Source organism: Pieris brassicae, chromosome 7 (assembly GCF_905147105.1).
Source record: "Pieris brassicae chromosome 7, ilPieBrab1.1, whole genome shotgun sequence".
Classification (NCBI taxonomy): Eukaryota; Metazoa; Arthropoda; class Insecta; order Lepidoptera; family Pieridae; genus Pieris; species Pieris brassicae.
Window position 1 is genome coordinate 1443171 of NC_059671.1, and position 24458 is coordinate 1467628.

At 31.7% G+C, this 24458-nt stretch overlaps 1 protein-coding gene across 1 annotated transcript; it reads left to right on the forward strand.

Moving 5' to 3' along the window:
• The first annotated feature begins 22425 nt into the window (after window positions 1-22425).
• Window positions 22426-23835, forward strand: LOC123712197. Its single transcript, XM_045665185.1, has 3 exons — window positions 22426-22502; window positions 22757-22917; window positions 23341-23835. The coding sequence occupies exons 1-3, from the start codon at window positions 22426-22428 to the stop codon at window positions 23424-23426; spliced, it is 324 nt and encodes a 107-aa protein (XP_045521141.1). The 3' UTR covers window positions 23427-23835.
• The last annotated feature ends 623 nt before the right edge of the window (window positions 23836-24458 follow it).

The following is a 24458-nucleotide window of genomic DNA, read 5'->3' on the forward strand; positions in this document are numbered from 1 at the left end:
GAAGACAAAAGGACTTTCTCTGCAGCTGTGATACTTTTGACATTTAACACCATTTAACACCAAAAAGCACGCGAAACGTTGGAAAAAAATTAAAATTTAGAATTATGTAAATAATTATAAGTTTTTATTAATAAAACATAGCTTTAATCAGTTCAAAAAGTGTTTTTCTTAATGTGTAAAAGCTATTTTAACAAAAGACAATACTGTATTTTAGGATGTTAACTGAAAATAAGTTTTGAAGTTTTATGATTATTTTTTTCCAGTCTAAGTAGCGCCTATTTTCTCAATTTCCTTTGAAGTTGCAAGCAACACAAAAATACATTCAAAATGTTTACGATACGAAACTTTTAAAGAAAATACGAATTAAACCTTTATTTACATAGACAGACATTGACATGAGACTGATTACTAACAAAACACACCGAAACACACAAAATAACAATAATAAAAAAAGAATTTTTAATAAATCGATAACAATTTTATTTTATTTTAAAGACCGTGCTGTGGTTGTTGGTCCTTGCTCAGCATTATACCAGAGTCAACAGCAGCTTGTTTGCGCCTCAAAAAAATATAGTAAACGTGAGCAGTATAAGTAATGAGGTCTTGTGTAAAAGTATATAGGAAATAAAATAAATTAAAAAATATTTCAATAAAACAAAGTCCTATGTTTGAGGGTGCAAATTTCTACGTGCTTACACCCTCGTCTTTTGTTTATAAGGGATTGTGGTGTATAGGCACTGAGTGGCTGAGATCAAAAGCAAGCGTGAGTACTACGTATATGATATTTAAGGGACAAGCTTTAAGGATTTAATTTACGACACTTTTAATGCTTTTTCATATTTAAGATTTTGTGAAATAAATGTCGACGTTTTTACGAACGTTGTATCAAAAGTACTAAAACGTTAGTTTTCTATGGAACAATCGACTTTGTACGAATTAGATCAATAATTCAATAATATTGTACGTAAAAAAAAAATCAGTTACACTCGCAACTAATATGGCTTTCGTGTCTCAACATATTGGGTTAACGTTGTTATAAAGATAGACAGATTTGAGTTAAAACAGTACTATATACATTGATTTTATATTAAAACCTTCAACCACTTTCATAGGTAAATCAATTCATATATTTTTTTACTTACATTTGAAAATAATTAAATGTATTTTTAGTCAAAAACATGTTTTTTCCTGAAACTAATTATGAATACCATTGATATAACAGCTCAAAGAATGGAGTAGTATACTGTATCCAAATAACATTCAAAGTAAGCATCCATCTGAACAGTATCTTGATTAATATCTTTCCAATCAGGATGAAAGCCACTTGGAATGTACAAAACAGATTCTGTTTCAATATTGCGAGAATCAATCAAAATGTTGCTGAAATTTCTAAGAATACATATTTTTTGTTGATTTACGATGAGTGAATGTGCTGAACGAACTGATCTTTACACTTGTATCAAAATATTTGAATTCGAGATTTTAAAGTTTGTTTTATATCGAAAAATGTTTGTGCGGTGTATTGTTGTGTGGTTATGCTATTGACGCAGGGTTTTGTTTTGTTCATATACGTTGATATACTTTGTTTGGTTGAGTTTTTAGTAATTTTTGAATAACATTCTATAGTATACCTTAGTGATATTATTGTGAATTAATGCTAGAGGCAATAATTTATCACAAGAATCTGCATCTTTCGTTCTATTGAGTAAATTAAATAAATAAAAGGTGATTCAATTTGTACAGTGGCTCTTTACTACGGAATAGTAATGTTTTGATTTTGTTTTTCGTATGTCGATTTGATAGCAGTTTCAGGAGTAGGTACCTCACAGCGTACGAAGGTTCCCTGAACACTGTACGAAGCCCCGTTGTTGGATCAGATTTGTATATATTCCAGATTTAATTTAAATCATAATTATGGTTGAAACATCAGATGAAATCACATGTCATTTTTTTATATGAATCTCAGACAGTTAGACTATAAATCTAAGCTATCAGGTGATTCATTCATGGCAAATAAAATGTGAAAACCAAACGAAGGGTACCTTCCTTAACCTTGGATTTTTATCAATCTGGTGTACCATTTTCATGGCAAAAAAATACATTATTATTACGAGTCTCTAAAACACTTATATATAAAAACATATGTTTACAGTGTTCTCTCTACCTAACTATCTATACTATACTCTTTTATCTGACAAAATGGTCACTATTAACTTGGCCTAAAACTCATCTCTAAAACTTATTTAGGGATCTGAATCAACACTTTTGTAGTTAATTCATTTTATTAGTTAAGCTCTGAGTTACATCAACTCCATCGTTCCTGAGAAACACTTCGTATAATAAAAAAGTTCCCGTATACACGTAATTCTCAACTACAACTTTTATGCAAACTATTTAAACTGGAAGGATAAATTTATGCATGCTTTAATAATAATAAATTTTGGTTATAACAACGAAACGTCACCCAATCTTAGGGTGAAATTCTGCGGCAATCTTAAATTATCACTGAGATGGATTATTAATTAATTTTGCGATACTCTCAATGAATTGCCATAAACTAGTTTCAGTCGCACACAAAGCGATACTATGTTTCACCAAAAATCGTTGCACTACTTGCAAACTTTGACAATTTCTTCGAATAATCTTATTTCGTTTAATAGATAAACTTTTGTCTTGGTAATATGTAATATATAAAGTAATAGTGTGCCATAATTACTTATAGCATAAGACACACATAAAAAATACATATATAAAGTTACATAAACTAAATCAGATATGTGGTATTTATAAAAGGTACGGAGCATTTATTCAAACATAATTATTGTGATATGTGAAATTAATAAGTTTACATATATAAAATAACATAAAATAAGAATATATATATAGCGTGATATATTAACCCAATTTTAACGCAGTAATAAAAAAATTTCTATCTACGTATTACAGATTATAATATTTCATGCCATTTATATAATATGGATGTTTCATAATTTGAACGAAAACAAAAACCAGCCTTCTATCAGACCATAACCTCATTAATTACTATAGACAAGGGTGTTTAATAAACTGGGCGTGTCAATTCGCGGATACGAATTGCTTCGTGTAACGGAATTTGACATCCCCATTCGAGTTTTAATTAAGCGCGGAAAACAGGAGGTGGTCAACCGGAAATGTCTCTTTATTACGGATCGAATCAATATACGCGTCGAGTTTTTGCATGGCATAGATTTATAATTATACCCGGTTTCGGTGAATAGTGTTGGTACTGGGTTAAATTCTCAACGCAATGATTTCGCGATACAAAACACGAGGAGATTGAAAAAAATATTAATTGAAATTCATAAAATGTTTGTTGTCGTTAAAAAAAAAGTTATGAAACTTTTTTTTTAAACTAACAAACGGGCAGTAGGCTCACCTGATATTCAGTAATTGCCAGAGGGCTCTTAACTGCGTTTCCGGCCTTTTAACGCTTTTTTATGCTCCTTTCTTGAAGAACCTAACTCGAATAGGTTCTCAAATACGGTAGGCAGTTCCAAAAAGTACAAAAATAATAGATTATAGTATTGAAATCGATTTCCTAAATGGGTTAATAAACCTATAGCTGTAACTAATATTTAAATTTTACATTCAAAAACAAAAGGGAACATGAATGTGTCTCATATGTAAAACAATTTAGGCAGTGTAATATGATGCCTATAAATACTCGCCTCGCTTCATAGCATCCATAAATCTAAATATGATGAAAATTATTTGCTGTGATACATTCTGAACATTCATTTTATCTTAATGTTTATTTTACCTGAAACAGTTACAAACGAGTGTAAGTTAGTCTTAGTGCTAAGTTCGTGCTTAGTTCTAGTGCTAAACAGTGGTAAGTGAAAAAAATAGTTTACAAGAACAAAGTTCCCGTTAATAGAGACTGTAAGTGTGGACAGTTTCTTATGTTAATATACTTTTTAGTAAGGCTAGATCGTAGATGATTAATCTTATTACAACGATTGAATAATATATAGGGTTGTACCAAATAAAACTAAAACATTAATTCAATCCAAGACACATAAATGTTAAGAGGCAAAACAGCACATAAAAGCACAATTTATAAGATTGCAAACCTATAAATCCTGTTATAAAATATATCAATATAATTATAAACGTAACGGCCTATTTATCAAGCACTGAAAATAATTATTATCTACACAAATGAGAAAACATTGATAAATCATTCATAAATAAAAATCCGACATACAAAACACTGATTACTTATTTGCGTATAAGGTTCAACCCTTTGGAGTTATGTCATTTTATTTTTATTATTATTATTATATTTTAACTATGCTTAGGATTTCTTTTGAAGCCCCCAGTGAAAAGTTTTTAATTAAAATATACAATTCTATAATCGTGTGATACATTGTGGTCTTCATGCAGATATTTAATAAATATATAAATTTTCAATAAATAAATTTGTAACGGATTCTACGGAGACTACGTAACGTACATACTAAATTTAAAAAATCATTAGCGCTATCGGGTAGAGATAAACTAAAGAATACAATTAAAATTTTAATTGAATAATGTACATTAAATTATAACATATAAACAGGCGTATTGGTAATGAGCAATTTCGTTACAGATTGGAAGAGGCCTTGTGCTATCAGAGTGGCATAATAAACAACTAGTGTTTCAATATCATACACAATACTGTACCCCCTTACCATGGGGCATGTATGCATCCAATATCCTGGAATTGAGAACAAAGAGCAGTTGGTGAAGCGTTGGACAGATGACTAGGTGAAAGTGGAGAGGAAGCGTTGGATGAAAAGCGAGGCCTATGTCCAGAAGTGGACCTCAACAGGCTAAAACGAACGAACGGTTAAATACCGTATATGTTTCGCATCGTGCGTACATTTTGAGGATAGTTCATTACTATCGAACATTTGTTTGAGCCGCCTATACGAAGGACCTAAAAGCAATCAAAGATTTATTACATCTACATTAATTTTAAAGGCAAATTAGAATTCTTAACTTTTGAAAAGCAATACATTACAAAGTAGTATAATAAATTACAAAATTAATTTATCCTTTTAATAATCTTGAAGAAAATTGAAATGTTTTCCATTCCAACGCTGAAAACTCGCTAATAAATCAATGTCATCAAACCAAGTTGACTCGACAGTAAATAAACAAACTATGCGAGGGAAAACAAATAAATTTCTACCTGAACTTACCTTATTGCGCCAATCAAATAATATTTAATTACACGCGAGGGAAACTCGCCTGAAAAGGAACCAGATAGAAGTGGTATTTGGGTGAACGTATTTCATTACATTGTGAAACTATGGGGCCACTTGTACCATAAATATTTATTCGAATTCCACTGGCAAGTTAATGGTATTCATGCAAGTAAAGAACGGTTTCATTAAAATGTAAAGGCCCAACTAGTCTGGAGATTTTCGGATCAATATGAACTAATTGGGTGCCATCTAAAATTCAGCTTCAGTAAGAAGTGGGTACTTTTTAGTGGTGTTTTAAGGTTTTTTTAATCTGAATTTGAATATACTTTGCCTATTGATGTTTGTGAGTAGGCTCTCGGCTCAGGATTTCCGTTTTATTTCACGGAAATTTGTTCACGCGTTTAATTTGTTCGAAATCACATACATATATGAAAGCACGTATTAAGCTCATTTATATTTTTTGACATCAAAATTAGCTATTATACCAAACCAAAGCAGGTATTGTTTTATCAGAAAACAAACCTAGGATACGCCATATGCGACAATCAACTTACTACTCAACCACAGAGGCGGCTAAAAGATTTTAGACCAAAAGAGTCCTTTCGCGGATCTATCCGCGAAAATAGAGGACACCGTGAGTCATTTCTGCAAAAACCCATCATATTTTAGTCGATATCAACTCCGGGGAAATAAATACAGATAACACAACCGTCTCTACAGCTGTGAAATTTTTCACAATCAACAGCTTTTGTCTTCAGTCACCGTGACCAAGCACGCTTTAAAGCACGCGAAACGTCGGAAAAAAATTAAATTTAAAATTATGTAAATAATTATAAGTTTATAATAATAATACATAGCTTCAATCCGTTTAATAAGTGTTTTCTTAATGCTACTTTGGTCATTTACAAATCATATCGATCACTTCACTTCAAGTATAATACTTAATAATTGCAAAGAGGCATTCGGGGAATATTTATATAAACATATAAATATATATATATATATATATATAGTCTTTATATATATATATATATATAAAGACTAATGTCATATCGTAATAGTTATTTAGAATGATTAAACGAATGCAAATATTCCATGACTGTCGTAAAATTTAGACTGTACGTTATTAAAAAGGTATCAGATTAATTTAACTAGAACACTTCACTCAAATATTCCATTTCATACGTTATTATATGTAACACCAGGTAGGATGCACATAACCAACATATACACTGTACATACTAAGCTTTTCTATTCAGTGCTTGCGAAAAGACCCAAAGTGATGATTATTTTTATTACATTTCTATAAGCTCCTAAATTCAAATACACATTATTAATATCCTTATCCCAAGTATTAAACGTATACAGTTGACATTAAATGTCAAAATTTTAACAAAATTGTTATTAAACAAATATTTTCAATGATAAAATAACGCCTGGCTGATAATGCAAAAAGAAATCGTTCCTGTTTGCTAAGTCGTAGAGACATTGAAATAATTGAGCTTTATCAATTAAGTAGTACTGTCTTTTATTCAAATAGGTATATAAACATAGAGTACTCCAATACCAGTAAATAAAGACTTCGATAAATTATTCAATTAAAGTGCGCTCCAGACCGAAGTAAAATTTGCATAAAGGTCAATCAAAGCCTTCGACAAAACCTTTGGTACAAGTTGGTATATTTTTATAGTACCTTGTTTCTGTGTGTATTTAATGAAACTAACATTGGGAGTGAGAATATAAAATGAAAGATTGTAATCACTTAAAGACGTATCGTGTCATCGATGCTATGGGCCCATCACAAACAATCGAAAAACGTTATCTTGTTTTACGAACGTAAATGGATTAAATGCATTTTTTTAGAATATTTTGAATAAACAAAACAGATATCATATAAAACTGGCTTAAATCAAAGACACATAAATATGCTACTAGAAGTCTTACAAATAACCCTCAGAAATAAGACACCTGGTCCACGCATACAGCTATGGTTACTTTAACTTTACAAAAAAACGTTTTGAGTAATGTAATTATCAATCAACATTATATCTAAGACGCCATATTCTTCATACAGCATGTTTCTTTGTATTCATAAGTTTCCCTGCAATGTTTTCCCGTGCAAGCGTTACTCACACAAGAAATCTTTTTGTTCAGTGTTCTCAAAACCTTTTCTAATATATATATATATATATATTTCATTATCATATTTTTATATTACTCACAACTAGGCAAAGTTTAAATATCTTAATAAAAATAAAGATTACAATAATATTCTAAAAAAGGTTTTATTTAATATATGTTTAAAACAAATTCATATTTATTTACTTTGAGCAAATCCTAAACACACAAATCCGATTAAAGTACGTTAATGTAGTCCCGTATCGCACTCATAAGTAAATGTTTTAATGATTATATGTATTCATTTTACAGTATTACAGCGAGTATTTTATTCTTTACGTTACTATGACAATTGATTTGGCTAATATTTCCAGACCACTGAAAGTTTTTAAATATCAACTATTGAAAGTTGTCAAGCAAAAAAGTTATTAGCCTCTTCAGAGTATCAGTATTAGCTGTAATTAAAAAAGGCAAATTATTAGAACGCTTTGACGGTTGGGACCTGAAGCTATAAAACAGAAAACAATTTAGCTTAAATATCCTTTACCATATTCGAGTGAACGACGGTGTAATGGAATTTTAATGAGAATTTCGCTGTTCGGCTGTAATTTCTTTTTTTTTCTAAAATAAAAGAGAGGCATTTATTGAGTCGATAACACAAATCCTTAGGGGAGATAATGTCGTGACCTTATTCAATTCTTAATGATTTTTTCTTAACTCTCGCAACCACATATACTTATAACATAGCTATTCAATTGTTTGTCATTGGTATAATATTTAGGAGTAAATTAAGTGAGGGCCTGCGGTGAATCCAAAAAAAACAAAGTGTATTTAAATAACTTTAATTAAATAACTACAATAATTAAGACTTAACTAAATAAGAAATTGAATCGGCCCTATATGAGATGCACGATCAATGATCTATATTATAGACTTATTCCTAATTGAGAATTGACCGGTCCGATGTGAAGTATCCGATAAAAAGCTTCTGATAACTGTAAACGGTGTCGCGTCAGAGGGGTACTGGTATTGGTTAGGCGGGGCAAAGGGTGTGCAATGGATATGTAACAAGTATATTGTGACTAACACAATAATAATCATATGGTATACAAATAAATAAATTATCAATATATTTTTTATTAAATAATGTCTTAAGATATCATATATCTTCGTTTTTATTAAATGACCGATATTCAATAGATCGTCATTTAACAAATAAGTTAATAAGAATTAACTTGTTTACTATAAACATTCTTATATTAACAGTTCATTCCACAGTCCACAGCATTTCTACTGCACTACCTTAGGTTTTTTTATACAATAAGCGTCAAATTGCACCCGATGGACATACATTTTTAGTGGGTGCCTTTCCGAGGAGTACACTAACTAACTTTTAATAGTTGGAGGTCGCATATCTCAGGAAAGAGCTACACCGGGAGTCAAATAAACTGTTCGCTAGTTCACAAAAGAAATTGTCTCATCGGAACTTAAACGGACTGTGGACCAAGAAGGGATCAACCAAAACAATTATTCGAAACACTCACCATAGTACACTTTATAGAAAACACAATGTCTCTGCGTAGAATCAAGCCGATCAGTAAGGCTTTTAATTTTATTTAGAAACATTGGATAAAAAAGGTATTTGGAATAATAATGTGTTTCTAAAATCTTTAAATTTTTAAAATAAAAACGTATTAACACTAATATCGACAACGTGACTGTGTGTACGTGATAATATTAATAATGTATTTAAAGACCATATTTTTATTTTTAAGTATCGAGTATATTTCTGATTGAAACAAAATATTTGTGATACTCCGTTGTTAATGAGGGCATATATATGAATCCCTATTTCTCTTGGACACGCGTGAACGGCTGGACCCATTTCGCTAATTGTTTTTTTTGTTGTGTTTGTTAAAATTTAAAAAAAATAAGCAAATTTAATAATACTTAACCACCATATTAAGTAATCCTGACTTTTGTTTCGATAGCAATTTTATTTTCAGTACATAGCGCTTTTACAATTCAAACTATTTTTATGTAACCTTATAGCATTTGACATAACATTGATAGAACGCGTGCTGCAAATATCGTCAAAGAGGATGTAAGAAAAATTAATATCGTTTAAAACAAATGCTGCGATCGGATTCATTATACTGATAATATACATATAAAATAATTACAATCGGTAATTGTTTGTGGTATTAATCTTGAAAATCTATACGTCGCCTGTTCCCGTGTCGGAATACCAACAAAACTATTTATATACGCGCTGGAAAAACAAACAAAGAATCTTGTATATTATAAAGCATTAGAATATTAAACACTTTGTTTCTGAAATATTTTTTAGGTCCTTATCCCAATTTGAAATCAATATTCATAGTTAAGACAGAACGTCAGTCGGGTCCGCTAGTATGATTTATAAGTTAATAATATACCCATATTATTCTACTTTTACCTAACGACTAATTACAATAGCTAGACTTTACTCAATATTCAAGAAAAAGTAATATAAAATTAACAAGGTTTATTTATAAAAGCTATCTCAAAGAGGGGCTTTTGTATATTATCTTCGTTCCTCAAAAGGGAAATTGAAGAATAATCTAAACAAGGTTTTGTTAAGCTAATTTTAAAAATCCACAAATCTTCATCTGGCCGTTCGAGATAAAAATAAAGTAAACATGTCAATGAATTTAGAAGTTTATGTCTGGGGCCCCCGTTATAGTATTTATTTTGACTAACTAACATGACTGAACTTGTTTAAGGCGGTAAATTTGAAAATACGTTTGATTTGCCTAGGTAACACTGAATAGAAAATGAAAAACGGCTCAATGAAGAAAGTTGCCAATACTTTTATTGTTTTTCAAAGTAATCTCAATTCCTGTTTCGTTCTCGTCATCGTGGCATTCGATGGAACCACTGAGAAAAGCAGTGGGCCCATTCTTCATTAGGTGTCTGTTCTATGACATTTTCGTACGCTTTCACCGCATCTTCAGGGCTCGTAATGCGAATACGAATTTTGTCTTTAGTCCTTGGAAATAAATGAAAGTCGCAGGGCGCCAGGTCAGAACTGTATGGCGGATGACTCATTATCTCGACACCTGCCATAGTCAAATATTCAACAGACCGTCTTGCGGAGTACGCTGAAGTATTGTCGTAGTGAAGGACGATCCTGTTTCGAGGGGGCTGCTGTCGAATTTTTTCCAAGGCAAACAAGACCGACCAAAGAATGAGGCAATCATCTTTTTTCCTTGACTTTTACCTTTCTTTACCTTAGTTGGCCAATCGTCGAAAGGAAACACCCACTGAGCTGTTTTGGTTCCGGGTTCGTAGTAATATCCAGCTTACATCACCTGTGATGATGTCAAATACAGCATTTGAGTCACCGCCGTTGAACTTATCTAATATTTGGTGACATCAATGCATGCGAAGGTGTTTCTGGTCGTCGCTTAAAGTATGGGGAATCCATCTAGTACAAAGCTTCCTGATGTCTAAATGTTCGTTTAATATTTTTTTAACTTGACTTGACCATTGCCTAGGCTTGCTCGTATCTGCTGATAGGTCACACTCTTATCTTCCTCTATCATGCGTCGCACAGCTCTGATATTATCTTCAGTAATCGCTGTTAAATGACATGCCTCACGCGGATCATCATTGAGATTGCTACGCCCACGCTTAAACTCGTTAAACCAATTGTAAATAGTGGCACGAGATGAGTTTCATTAAGGAATGCTAATCGCAGCCTATCATAACTTTGTTGTTGAGTAAGGCCACAACGAAAGTCATAATAAATCATTGAACGAAAATTTCCTCACGTTTTAGATCTGCCGCCAAATCACAAAACAAATGACAAATGAAAGCAATATACCACATTAGGTTACCACAGAGTTCTAAAATTGAAATTCAAAAAAGTTTTCATTAGCATTCTAATTGGCCAGTTCTAAACATTTTCAGTATTACCCACGTACTCCCTAAGAAACAAGACATTTATAAAATATTATTTTTACTATTAGACGAATTTATTTATTTATGGAGCACGTGAAATGTATATATTTAGAATACGACAAATGAACATAATTTTACAATCACAACAAATAATGTAGTATATAAATAACAAACAACATTTTAGGACCTTTCTGAGTCTCGAGCCCCTTATTTACAAGTACGTATCTGTAACCAAACACAAAAGTGTTGGGAGGATCCAGCGGCTAGTGTCATTATAAACAGGGCCTTATCTCATCGGCGCAGGCGGAGAAAGGGTTTACATTGACGCAAGTGTTTTGTTTCCAAGATAATGAGCGGTTTGAAGCGTTGCCGACATAACATGTAATAATTATGATAATCTAACAATTTGGTTACGGTTACACAAAGGTTAGAAAAACATAATTTAATTATATAAAAAAATTATTTGTAATTTGTTGTTGTAAATCTTTGTCATTTTCGTACAGCTTAAACTTTTATAGATAATATTTTACATGTAATTTTTACTCACGTTATACTATAAGTTTGATAGTGCCTAATTTAAATCAATTATACATTAAGTACCGCATTAAGTGTCGTAGATAGCTAAGGAGAAAATTAAGAAATTATTGTTATTATTATTATAGATAGATAGCGACACAATTTTGTCCAAATACCTGCGTGTGTTCCTTCATCGTACTTCGATACTACTACTACTTCGTACTTTAATATACATTAGAATATTATTTGTGTATAAACCAAAGATATTATAAAATATTACCGTTAGAGACTATTAAGAATAATTTGTATATGGTTGACCGAAGTCTTCAAGTCCTTTTAGCGATTGAAATAATTAAAATTCCTAAATATTAATAGTCCCATTATATATGTCAGACAAATTACAGTTGTTTAGTAGGTACACCAATACTTCTCATAAAATGTATCACATTCACACAGTCACAGTGGATTACATTTGAAATAAGATTTAATCTAAGAAATGAGTGAAAACATTTCTTAGTGAACGTTAAATTCTTTCGAATCTCAGCAGTTTCAAGACAGATAACTAAAGTTGAAATCGCGAGAAAATTTTACAAGTTACAGTGAAATGACGTTTGAAATTGAAGCCTTTACTGTACGCTAGCAGCGAATAAAAGAATTGTGATGCTTACAACTTGAACACAATGCAATATCTTCGAGACTGTACTTTTTTGCAACACGGACTTTCGTGACGAAAATTTCTCGCCCTATATTATGTTTGTAAATCGTGTAACACCAACAGAATCAACCTTCAAGTTTTCACATATGCCCATGAGCCAGTATGTTATAGTAACGCGCTAAATACCTATTATAATATAAGGATTGAATGACCATAATTCTCGGAAATTGGTGTTGCGTGAATTCCATAAAATTAAAATTGCCTTCGGCTGTTGACATAATTAAAAACACTATGGACTCCGCTGCTTAGACAAATAGACGTTACTTAAATAAATAAGTCGTTTATTTGCAAAGAAAATCGATTTAGATCGATTCATTATACAATCCGCACAATCAGCCATATAAAAATAGGATTGCAAATGTCATGTTTCAAGTAAGTAGCCTTGGACACCATTGTCAAAAGAGTGCAAGTCGTTTTTCTCGCCACGCCGCGCTGTACGACAATATACGCCGCTCTCTTACCTCCGTCAATATTCCAGCTATTTTGGAGGCTTCGCAAGAGACGATGGTAAGAGGCCGGATGGGATGTCGTTGATCCCTTGGAAAATGGGGCTTTAATATGGGGTGCTACTTGTGTGGACACGTTTTCCCTGTCTCACCTTCATCGGACAAGCAAAGAGCTGGGGCGGCCGCAGATCAGGCAGAAAATAATTAACGGTACAAATATGAGTCGATTTTAAGTTCGATATTCCCTTTGGAGTAACGACTCTTGGGCGGTGGGCGGTGGTCATAATAATAAGTTAAATTATTTATAATTGTTGTCAAACTTATGGTCCAAATTGTCGCCCACGCTATAAAGACACCTTGCCTAAAATTTAATCACCATTGAAAGCATTACACGGCAGTGATCTATAACTTCTAGGAAGGTTATCGTGGTGCAACATGCAGGTACCCACAACTGTGTTAAATCCAATATGTCCAAATCCAAATCCAATCATAAATTAAATATGTGGTATATACAGGCAAGTTTCTTTAAATGTTTTAAATAATTTAGGATGCTTTAAACCAGTTTTGAATCTGTAAAAAAATGTTCTAAAGCTTACAAAAGATCCAACGGCCATTAAACATTTTTCTAAGTATTAAAAGCTTTATTTACATCTACCGAATTTCCTAATAAAAGGATACCAAGGTACAGAAGTGTACCATAGTGTTTTGTTGTCACATATTATTTGGATGTAAATGTTAATCACATGATTACTACACATTTAAAGAGAACTTTTTTAACAGATGTAAATGCGAATTAAGTATATTACTTTCGTTTCGTGCTTTTCGTGCTGGTTTTGGTGTAACAAGATTTTTCAGTGTTTTATACATTTATCGATTTGTCAAATTTCAGATGTAAGAAAGTTTAGTATTATATATGATCCAGTCAAACACGGTAGTATTAAGTTTAAAGTAAAATATAAATCTTAAATGCAATATCATTATATTATATTCATTTGAATAATTCGAAATGAAGGTTGAATGAATTCTGTTAAATCGCTGAGTCCTGAGTTATATTTTAAAGTTCCAGTATGATCTAGTTTCTTTGGGTACTAATATTGTGCACAGAGCTTTCTCCATTATTGCCATATCTTTTTGTTCCGGTTTGTTTCTATTAGTGAATCTAGGACTGCTGATTACGAAATCTAGGGCACTATTTGTCTTGTACTATTTTTGAAATGTCCAGTAGCTTAGTGTAACTATAAATAATATTCTTAATAAACAAATATTAGCTCTTGTATTTTTTTACCTTTCAAGCTTGTTAACCTATGTGTTGTGGTTGTGTGTGTAGGTTCTTTAAAAAATGCTCAACGATATAAACGTACAAATGTGAGGAATTAAGAAATTTCGCACCACTTGGTTTGCTACAACGATTACAGACGTTGTGTTCAGTTATTTATACAATCCCATATAATATTATTGAAGGCTCTCTTCATTGCAATAACATAAAATAAGTTATATTGCTAAAATAAATGCTGTTTAACACGCTCACACGCACGAATTAAGTAAGTTTTCATTCAAGTGTGTCATCGCAAGGTATTGTAATAATGTATATGTATATAGTAAACACAGTGGCATTAATACATTCATTTCGTGACACACTAATATAAATATTGTTCTGAGAAGACCTTAACCACTCAATATCTTTGACTCTTTAGACTTGACTGACAGGAAGGAATTATGTATTGCGGTCGTATATACTACATTGCTTTTGGATACATATGGAAATACTTGTACCTAAGTATAATTTACAATAGTGAACATTGACTATTTTAAACAATAGGACATTTATTTTGTTGATGCTGTGAATTTCACTTACGCTATATTTTGTATATATATATATATATATATATATATATATATATATATCTAATTTTCTGGTAACAGCTAAAAATAAAGTAATTGTCAAATGTTATGTTGAAATCAATTGGCTTTTTCTGGAAATAAAAATATAAAAACAACATAATATCTACTCCAATCGTAAACGATTATATTTTGTACATATTACTTATAAGAAGATTATTATTTGCTATAAAAATCCAAGACGAAATAGACTAGAAAAGAATACCATACCAAAAATTCATAAGAGATTCAATGTACAAAGGAATCCAAGAAGAAAATTCTTGTGATAATATAGAAATTCCTGTGAATTTTCTTATAACGCGTTTACCTTCTCATGTGCGGGTCCCGTGGGGAGGACACAGATTTGAACAGGGACCAGGAAAATTGTATTTTTACAATAATGGTATAGTGTACCTATCGCTCCTTTCCCAGGGAAATGAAAACGTTGTTTTTCCTAATACATATTAATATAAACACAATTTTTATCATGTCTTTTGGTAACTCAAAATTTAATATATTTATCGGTGCATATGAGTTAATTTCTACAAGCACAATAAATATGTTTATCGTAGGTTAACTGAGTCAGTCCTGAGACTCGAATTTCCAGGGAATATGTCCCGTTAATTTGGTTCATAAATTTCAATTAGATGGTTTATCACACAATCACAAATCAAATCATCAATTTTTTAATAATTGATCAATTTATTTAAAGGAGTAAATTAAAGGAGTATATTTATACAACTTCTAAAATTAACTTCCTTCCTTCTTTACACAACGTTCGTAGAACGCGTTTCTTTTGTATAAATATCGTGGAATTTTCTTGGTAATACTAGACTACCAAAGAAATAAAAAATATTGTTACTTTATACTTTATGAACATTTCCAATTTAATAAAATATCATATTCAATGTTTCCTGGCCCACAATGAACCAAGGGACTTTAAATAAAAAAGGGTGAATTGGATTGTTCAGTTGAATGTTTTAATTTACATTGCTTTAAGTCAGTTTAACATGATATTAAAACGAATTATTATAGTTGAAAGCTTATATTAAAAGGAATTGTTAGGGTTTTTAAGTATTTGTAACGATTGATAAATAATATCAGTTATAAACAGGTATATTGTATAAAAAGTGTATTTTAGTGTAGTTACAAAACATTAAAATGTATGTTAAATTGTGAATTTTCAGATTCACCTAAACATATATAATAATGACTTCTACGGTTTTTTATAATAAATACACAACCTTTATAATAATTAACAAAGACTTTTAATTATTGAGAATATATGATATGATTAAAAATAAATAATTTTTGTCAAGATTTGTTAAAAATATTATACAATTAAACAATATTTACAATTTTCTTAACCTACAAAGTTTTAATTATTACTTTGTAGGTTAAGGTAATTTATTTAAATTAAAAGATAATCAAAACAAATTTAAAAAGTTTGGTCCCTGTGGTAATGTACCTTTAACGCTGGTAGCAGGTAGCATTTCCTCGCTGTATTGCGATACTTCTTCGTTGAGCAAGGAAAGCACCAGCTCTGGTGTCACCGGTACTATCTACCAGGCACCAACTTAAATATTTAATTAGCGCATGTGCACTTGAACCAAGGCCCAAGAGTCTCTACTCCAAAGGGAACAAAATCGAAGTTGGAGGAAAGACTCTTACATTTGAGCCGTTTATTATTATCTGCGGCTGCCCCAGCTTTCTTGCTTGTCCGAAGGAGATGTTATATTGTATATATAATTATACATACTGCAAGCAATTTTGTATATAATATGGGGCAAAACGGCCCAAGTCCACCTATTACTTCCGGCTTTTGAGGGAAGACGACACTCTAACTTTGAATAGTTGGAGGTTGTATCTCTCAGGGAAGTCTTCCACCGGAGTCGATTCCACAGTTTGCTAGTTCACAAAAGAAAGTGCCTTGTTCCGAAATTACTATATACTGTAAATGTAATTCGGTTTCATTAGGTTCTATTAGTATTAGAACTTATTCAATAGTCAAAACATTTTAATAAGTTTCAGTAATTTAAGTATAAGTTTAAGGAACTTTATAATTTTTAAACCAGCTTAAATTTATTTCTATAACGAATTCTGAACATAGATTTTCTCGTGTACATAAAAATATTCAAATTTAAAACCGATATACTACGACTTTTCCGCCTTCCAATCCGCAATTTCCGATAGCCTATTTAATTTTTCATCATGAGTTATATCGTTATAAGGAAACCTCTATATAAAACTGCCAATCAATGAAAGTCCACCAACCCAATGAAGAGGATTATTATTATGGACGTAGCAGCCCGAGAACATGATATGCAATATCAGTCAAAAGTTAAATATATGTCGGGACACAGTCATTCCATAATTCTAATATTAATAATATTATATGTTAGAATTTTATTACACACTACGAATTTCATATATAGTTCACCAAAACGTCACATTGCCTACAATTTAATATTAAAACTCCATCTAGGGAAACTAAAATATTTTATCAAAATAACATAAACAAAGTCTCACAAAAAGCCACATACAAACTGACGTCGCATGCAATACACGATGTAAAAGTTTGCATAAACTGCTATTTTTATGACCTAGATATAGGAGTGTTTATAAAACGACGTACTTTGTTCCCCTAAATGACACATTCTAACCTAAAACGGTTCTTTCGCTTCGAGATTGTTATCTAGTCTGTGCAGCTGAGAAAAGGGTTCTAAATTCAAAGTGAATATAGTTGATCATATCTGTGGTTGTTTATTGAAACCTAAATTGCATATGTGTGTAAATGTGAATTCAAATTTTCAGAAAGCTTTGCATAGAAGCAGATAAAATGATTCCTAATTTTAATATAAATCTTATTAATATACCTTATACTGTACCATTGAGTTGAGTAATTGCCACACATATTAGATATATTTTAGAAATAAAATGTCGTTATTAAATATTACATAACGTAAAATCATTATAGTATTTGCTTGAATAATTATAGTACTAAAATACAGATACTAACATTCACCCGGTTCATCAAACGGCAAATCGTTTCCGAGAAGAATAAATACAGCGAAACGAACGTGAAGGCTCATTGTCTGTGTCAACTTCTTTTAAAATCATTAAGGGACGTCTATAATATTAATTTTAATTGATTGGAAATTGATAGATCGAACTATTAGCAGCATTACAAGATTTTTTAGCTCCGATTAGGTCTAAGGCATGCCGAGTTTCTCATGTTTTGTTTCATTGTACAAGAGTATTGTGGCTGTTATTTCGAACTCACGACCTCTTCGTCATAAGTCGCTTAAGCCAACTGTAAAGCTTGAAATTATTATGAAGGTATTATAAAAATATCGATTTATTATCATATTGCCGGCTTAGGTTTTACTCGAAGACTATAAGACTTGTTTCAGTACAGAGAAAGACACGATAACACTGATAAGCAATTCATCGAGTTACAATAAATTAGCGTATTTATACTTTTTACATCATTATATTTGAATTTTAAAATACTTTAATCAATTCAAGATGCAATCACAAAAGGTATAAATAAAAAATAATTCAGTTTTGCTTGTGCTCGCAATAGCACCGTTCCAAGACTTAGCGTTTTTCAAGGCATTTTTTTACCGCTCACCACCGCTATGTGGAACCAGCTGCCCACTGAAGTATTTCCGCATCAATTCGACTAAGGGTCTTTAAAAAAAAGAGCGTACCAATTCTTAAAAGGCTGCTACACACTCGCAAGCCCTCTGGCATTGAGAGTGTCCATGGGCGGCGATATCACTTAACATCAGGTGAGCCTCCTGCCCGTTTGTTATGGTCTATAAAAAAAAGGTCACGGCGGTTAACATATATTGTATAATATATAAATGCATTTTAGCGAATTATAGTTAATTCCAACTTTTTTACACGTGATCATAGAACGTGAAAGTTAAGTTATGTGTAAAGTTTGTTGTGTGTAATACGTGTGTGATACGATTTACCGCAATCGAAATATAACAAATTTTAAAATAACCACTATGAACACAGAACAGTTGTGCATACCACCGCAAGTTTAGTATCGGCAATGCGGCGCTTACTGTTGTACACGATTTTAATACTCTCTTTGGAGAATAGAATATCTTCGTTTAAGACGTTGGAGAATTTTAAAGAACAATATAAGAAGGTTAATCAGGACTTTACAACATCTGACGCGTTGGTTGGACGAGCAATGGATTTTATTTATTCTAATAAAACCATAATGAGTCTAATTGCGCGCGAGTTGTGGAATGTTGGATCTAGAGCTATTGATACGATAGTAGACGTAAAAGGTTAGTTTTATTCAATGCCATCCTATGTGGCTATTATCACACGCAACGCATCGTACTTACTGTGTTGTAAATTCTTGTAAATATATTGCTTTTATGTATAAATAATAATATTAGAAAGATATATTCCGACGTTTTTAATTAATATCTAAATAAAAATGGTAACGAAAATATGGAAGTGTTGGAACAATTTCAAAATAACAGTTTCATGATATGCAATTAAAAATATATTTTTTTAATCTAATTATTGGCCTATCAATAACTCACATACAAGAGTATAATATATTAAATTATATTTTAAATTGTATGTAATGTAAGGGTAGAATATTACTCGTCTCGTATTAGTTAGAAACTTTGAGGCTGATACAGTTAATCTTGTTTTAAAGAGTATTAGAAAAGCCTTGTATGTCATTAACTACATTTGAATATTCAAAGAGGGATTATTCTTATGAATTAAGCAACGCAAATAAGAAATGTATTTTTATATTGTATAAAAATAACCAGTAGCGCTACAACCCGATTCTGACCTCAGATTTGTCTGTGTGTCTCTTTTCGACGATTTGATCCAAGACATGCGTAGCTAATCTAAAAAATATCCAAAATTCAAGCAAGATTTCTCAATAGGAAACACAGCGTTGAATCACTTGCATCATGAGCACACTCCACACACACCTTATTTACAATGTACATACCCAACGCAGCCGAATTAGGAATTAATTAAATCTGGCTGGACGCAATGGAAAGAAGCGCACGACAAATAAAAAAATTACATAAAATTAAAAGCGAAAAAATAAGTAGAAAAACAAAAGTGATAAATACCTTACAATATGCCCTAAAACAGAAGTGGCAATGGGCGGGGCATATAGCAACATACACAGATAAAAGGTGGACTGTAAAGACAACTGTACGGAAAAGACCAAGGGGAAGAAGGAAAAGAGGGCGCCCCAAAAAAGGTGGATAGAAGAAATAGAAGCGGTAACAGGAAGCGAATGGAGAAAGAAGGCCATGGAGAGAGTTAGTTGGAAAAAGCTGGAGGAGGCTTTCGCCCGCGAAGGGGTTCCGATCGACGGTACTAAATTTAGCTAAGATATAGGATATATAAGATAAGAGTAGGTAAGAGTAGTGTTGGCCTAGTGGCTTGAGCATGTGACTCTCATCTCTGAGGTCGTAGGTGCGATCCCCGGCTGTGCCCCAATGGATTTTCTTTCCATGAGCGCATTTAACATTAGCTCGGACGGTGAATGAAAACATCGTGAGGAAACCGGCTTGCCTTAGACCCAAAAAAGTCGACGGCGTGTGTCAGCCACAGAAGGCTGATCACCTACTTGCTTATTCAAAATGCAAATGATCATGAAACAGATACAGAAATCTGAGGCCCAGACCTAAACAAAGGGGCCATTAATTTTTTCCTTTCGTAAATGTTTGAACCTTTGTGTATATATTATGTATTCCGTCTAACTGTTGTTTTATACATATATGTGTATAAAAAATATAGCTGTAGAATTACAAAATAAATAGCCTTGATATGTACTTACTTACTCCCTTGGCCAGCGAAATGACACTAGAGTATCCGATGCCAAGTGCCCATTCGCTGAGTGCGCGCAACCTCGCTTGCTGCTTGCTCGCTAATCGGACTAGTAGCTGACTGAAGGTGCTTTCAAATAAGACATTTTATTAAAATAAATTAAAAGTTGTATATGTGTATATAAATTACTACAAATGTACGTATTACTATGAAAACTCGGCATTGTTTCTTTTATCTAATTGAGTGAAAATGTTAATATAGTTTTGTCTTTTGTTAACATAGCTTTTACACATTAAGAAAACACATTTTAAAGGGATTGAAGCTATGTATTATTATTATAAACTTATAATTATTTACATAATTTTAAATTTTCCGACGTTTCGCGTGTCTTACAGCGTGCGTGGTCACGGTCACCGTGCATAGCTTCAATCCGTTTAAAAAGTGTTTTCTTAATTTTAATTATATATAATATTTTATTATGTTATATAAATATTTCAATTGTTTCTGTTTTGTTCCAGGAAATTCAAAAAAGAAAAGCAGAAAGTAACGAATATTATGTGGACTTACAAAATTATTTTGTATGTTACTGGAAAACATTATGCAGAAAACATTTGAAAAAGTTAAAAGTTGCACAGTGCATCGTCTTTATGGCAACCAAGCGATCATTTCCAAACGATCAGTTCTTCTATTATTTTATAAACAAGAAACCTAAAGAAATACGTATTGTTATCTTATACTATCACTGTTAATTAATAAAAATTGTATTTTGGAATAATGTTCTTTTTTTTCTCCTTTAGAGATTCTTAAACTTCTCTTTAGGAATTGATTTTCGCGAAAAGATGGACTAACAGGGTAACAAGGTGGAACGGACCACAAGGGAAAAGAAAGAGAGATCGCCCTCTTGCACGGTGGGCTGACGAGGTAAAAGAAGTTGGTGGGAAATATTAGTAGAATGGTTTAATAAAATAAAAAATGTTTTTGTCAAATTCTATACAATGAATAAATGTTTCAAGTAATCAATGAGCTTGATAATTATTATATTTTTTTTCTTTTATAAACGATCCTACGGGACACCCCCAAAAGGGGAGTTATCGCCACCCATGGACACATATTTTTATTGGGTACGTTGCCGGCCTTTGAGGCAGGAGTACACTCTAACTATAAATAGTTCGAGGTCGGATATCTGAGGGAAGACCTCCATCAAAAGTCGATTCCACAGTTCGCTAGTTCGCAAAAGAAATTGCCTCGTGAAACGAACTGTGGCAGACTTCCAGCCAAAGGTGATGTTGATGAAATTAAATAAAATTATTGAAATCCATATCTAATAGTTGTCTGTGAATATCATACAGTTGTTTACGTTTCACAATCAATCACTAGCATAAGCATTGTAAATAATGTATTCATGATAACAATAATGATTTTCCTATTTGAAACGTAACGATAACAAACTATAAGGCGGATTTTTTTTTATGTCAGGTTTATTGATCTCTGTATAGGCAAATAGGAGGTCAATGTCGGACATACATCATCGATTTTTAGTCAATTTATAGTGCAAAAATAAATGTTTAACGGAGTTCGAAAGCACAACAAGCACGAAATTGTTTACAAACTATCATTTACAAGATTTGTAAATATGAACCCGGAAGATTACAAAGATCATGCATCAACATAGGAGTAACGATTAAGTGAAATATCATTCGCATTGAAATTCAGTGGCAGTGTAAGTGATTTTTTGAAATAAGATATGTTTTCAAATAAAAGCCTTGTAGCATGCGTTATAGTTATTATATTATGGATTCATATTTTATTCGTAGATACAAGGTAAGTTGTATTGTAATCAAACAAGAAAGGAAAAAGAGTATCAGAGCTGTTCTAAAGAATTAAGTGTTACAAACTTAATGAATTTTACAAGATTATAATTACAGGATTCAACGCCACATGACTATTTATATTATAAATATAAAAAATTACGCCTTCTGTCAACCTGTTGAAATTAAATATAATTTCTACAACATGGAAACATAGTTCTTAAAACCGCCAATAGCAAATTCTCACACTTGCATGTCATTTTTAAGGGTACCAACGCTTAAAGAGGAATACCAGCCTCCAAGGGATTATAGACCTTCAAAGTGGATATCAAATAGTGCTCTTGACGTGTGGTATGGAAACAAGAGTATGGTTGAAATAATCTCTCGAGAGTTCAGTCAGATCGTTGATAGAATAGCGAATAGACCTGGTGAATACTTTATACTTTTAACTACTTTAAAAATAACATTGTTAATAATATTAATATTATTGGTTTCTTACGTTCGAAATACGTTAAGATAAACCAATTTATCTTCTATCTTAGTAACCTTTTCTTTTAATTTGCTGAATATTATTTCCATTACCGTAAACCGTTAAACAAACACAATTATTTATATATTGTTGATATTTATATTTTACAAGACTTAAACCCATGAAAATTTGTTTTGTTCGTACTATTACGTGTTTGTTTGTTTCTCTATTTAACACAAAATTAAAAGTCTAAGAAAATTTATATTATTTTAATGCATATTGTTTTAAGTCTCCCAGCATCTCTTTGCTTACATCTTTAAGTTCTTAGAAACTAGTTTATTTCGACATTGTTGCAATTATATAATAAAAATTATTTTTCCAGTGAGATCAAATGAAAAGCTTAAGCTGAAAAGTTTTCCTTATAATAACTCAATAGCGAAGGGAATGCGTCAATTTGCTAAGAAATGAATTTGTAGTAAAACGTTTAAATAAAGTATATTTTATAAGTTTGTGTACCTTTTTTTTAAAATTTATCGTTAAAATGTCAGAAAAATGCTTTGAAAATCCAAATATAATTTTAAATGCAGTCAAAGAAGTCTTGGCGTGGAAGTAAATTTCTCAATATCCGGCTGTACCAATGGATTGATCATTTTTATGCACAGGTAATATTTACTCCACCCAAAAACCAATACAGAAATTTGAGGCCACGACGAATGCTTGGCGATGGTAAAATAAGTCTTGATGTTAAATCTCCCTTATGTATGCTTCAACAAAAGTACACACAGAAAACAATGCTCTGATCGGCTTTGATGTGAAAAAATGACCTATTTGAAAATTTCAAAGCTCGACACAAGCAGCGCCAAGGACACTTAAGCTTCACTTATCTTGGACCTTAATTAAGAAAACATTGAGGCTCCCACTCGACTACAAAGGGATTACGATGAACCAAATTCGATGAGAATAGCATATCAGAAGCCGCAAAATTCCCTTTTTGGTAACTAATAAATAATTTTGTTCGTCCCCAATCTCTATGGGCGCTTTGATGTTTTAAAAGCCACTTCATAAGTGCTTGGCTGTTGCTTGATTAGACGGTGCGTAGGGTGATGGCTGATGAATTTTTTAATACAACGGGGGATCTAGGAATACCTCATGAAATGTTGTTTATTGTTATGCCAGACGGATATTAATAAATGAGATGTAATGGCTACGATTTCATGACGACACGTTAATTGTAAGATTAAATTGAATAAATAGCTAAGAATCTTCTCGAATTTATTTATCGCTATAAATATTAATATTTGGTTACCTATTGTTCTTAGAGCAGTGTTCAGCGTGCGACTCTCATTCTTTACTTTACTTTACTTACTTTTACCTGTTTAAAAATGAAAATACATAAATAAATTCCAAAACAGTCTGTTTTTACGTAACAGGGGTGTAATAATAATATATTATACATAGTTTTTATTTCAAATATGTTATAGTTAAATAACTACGTCTTCT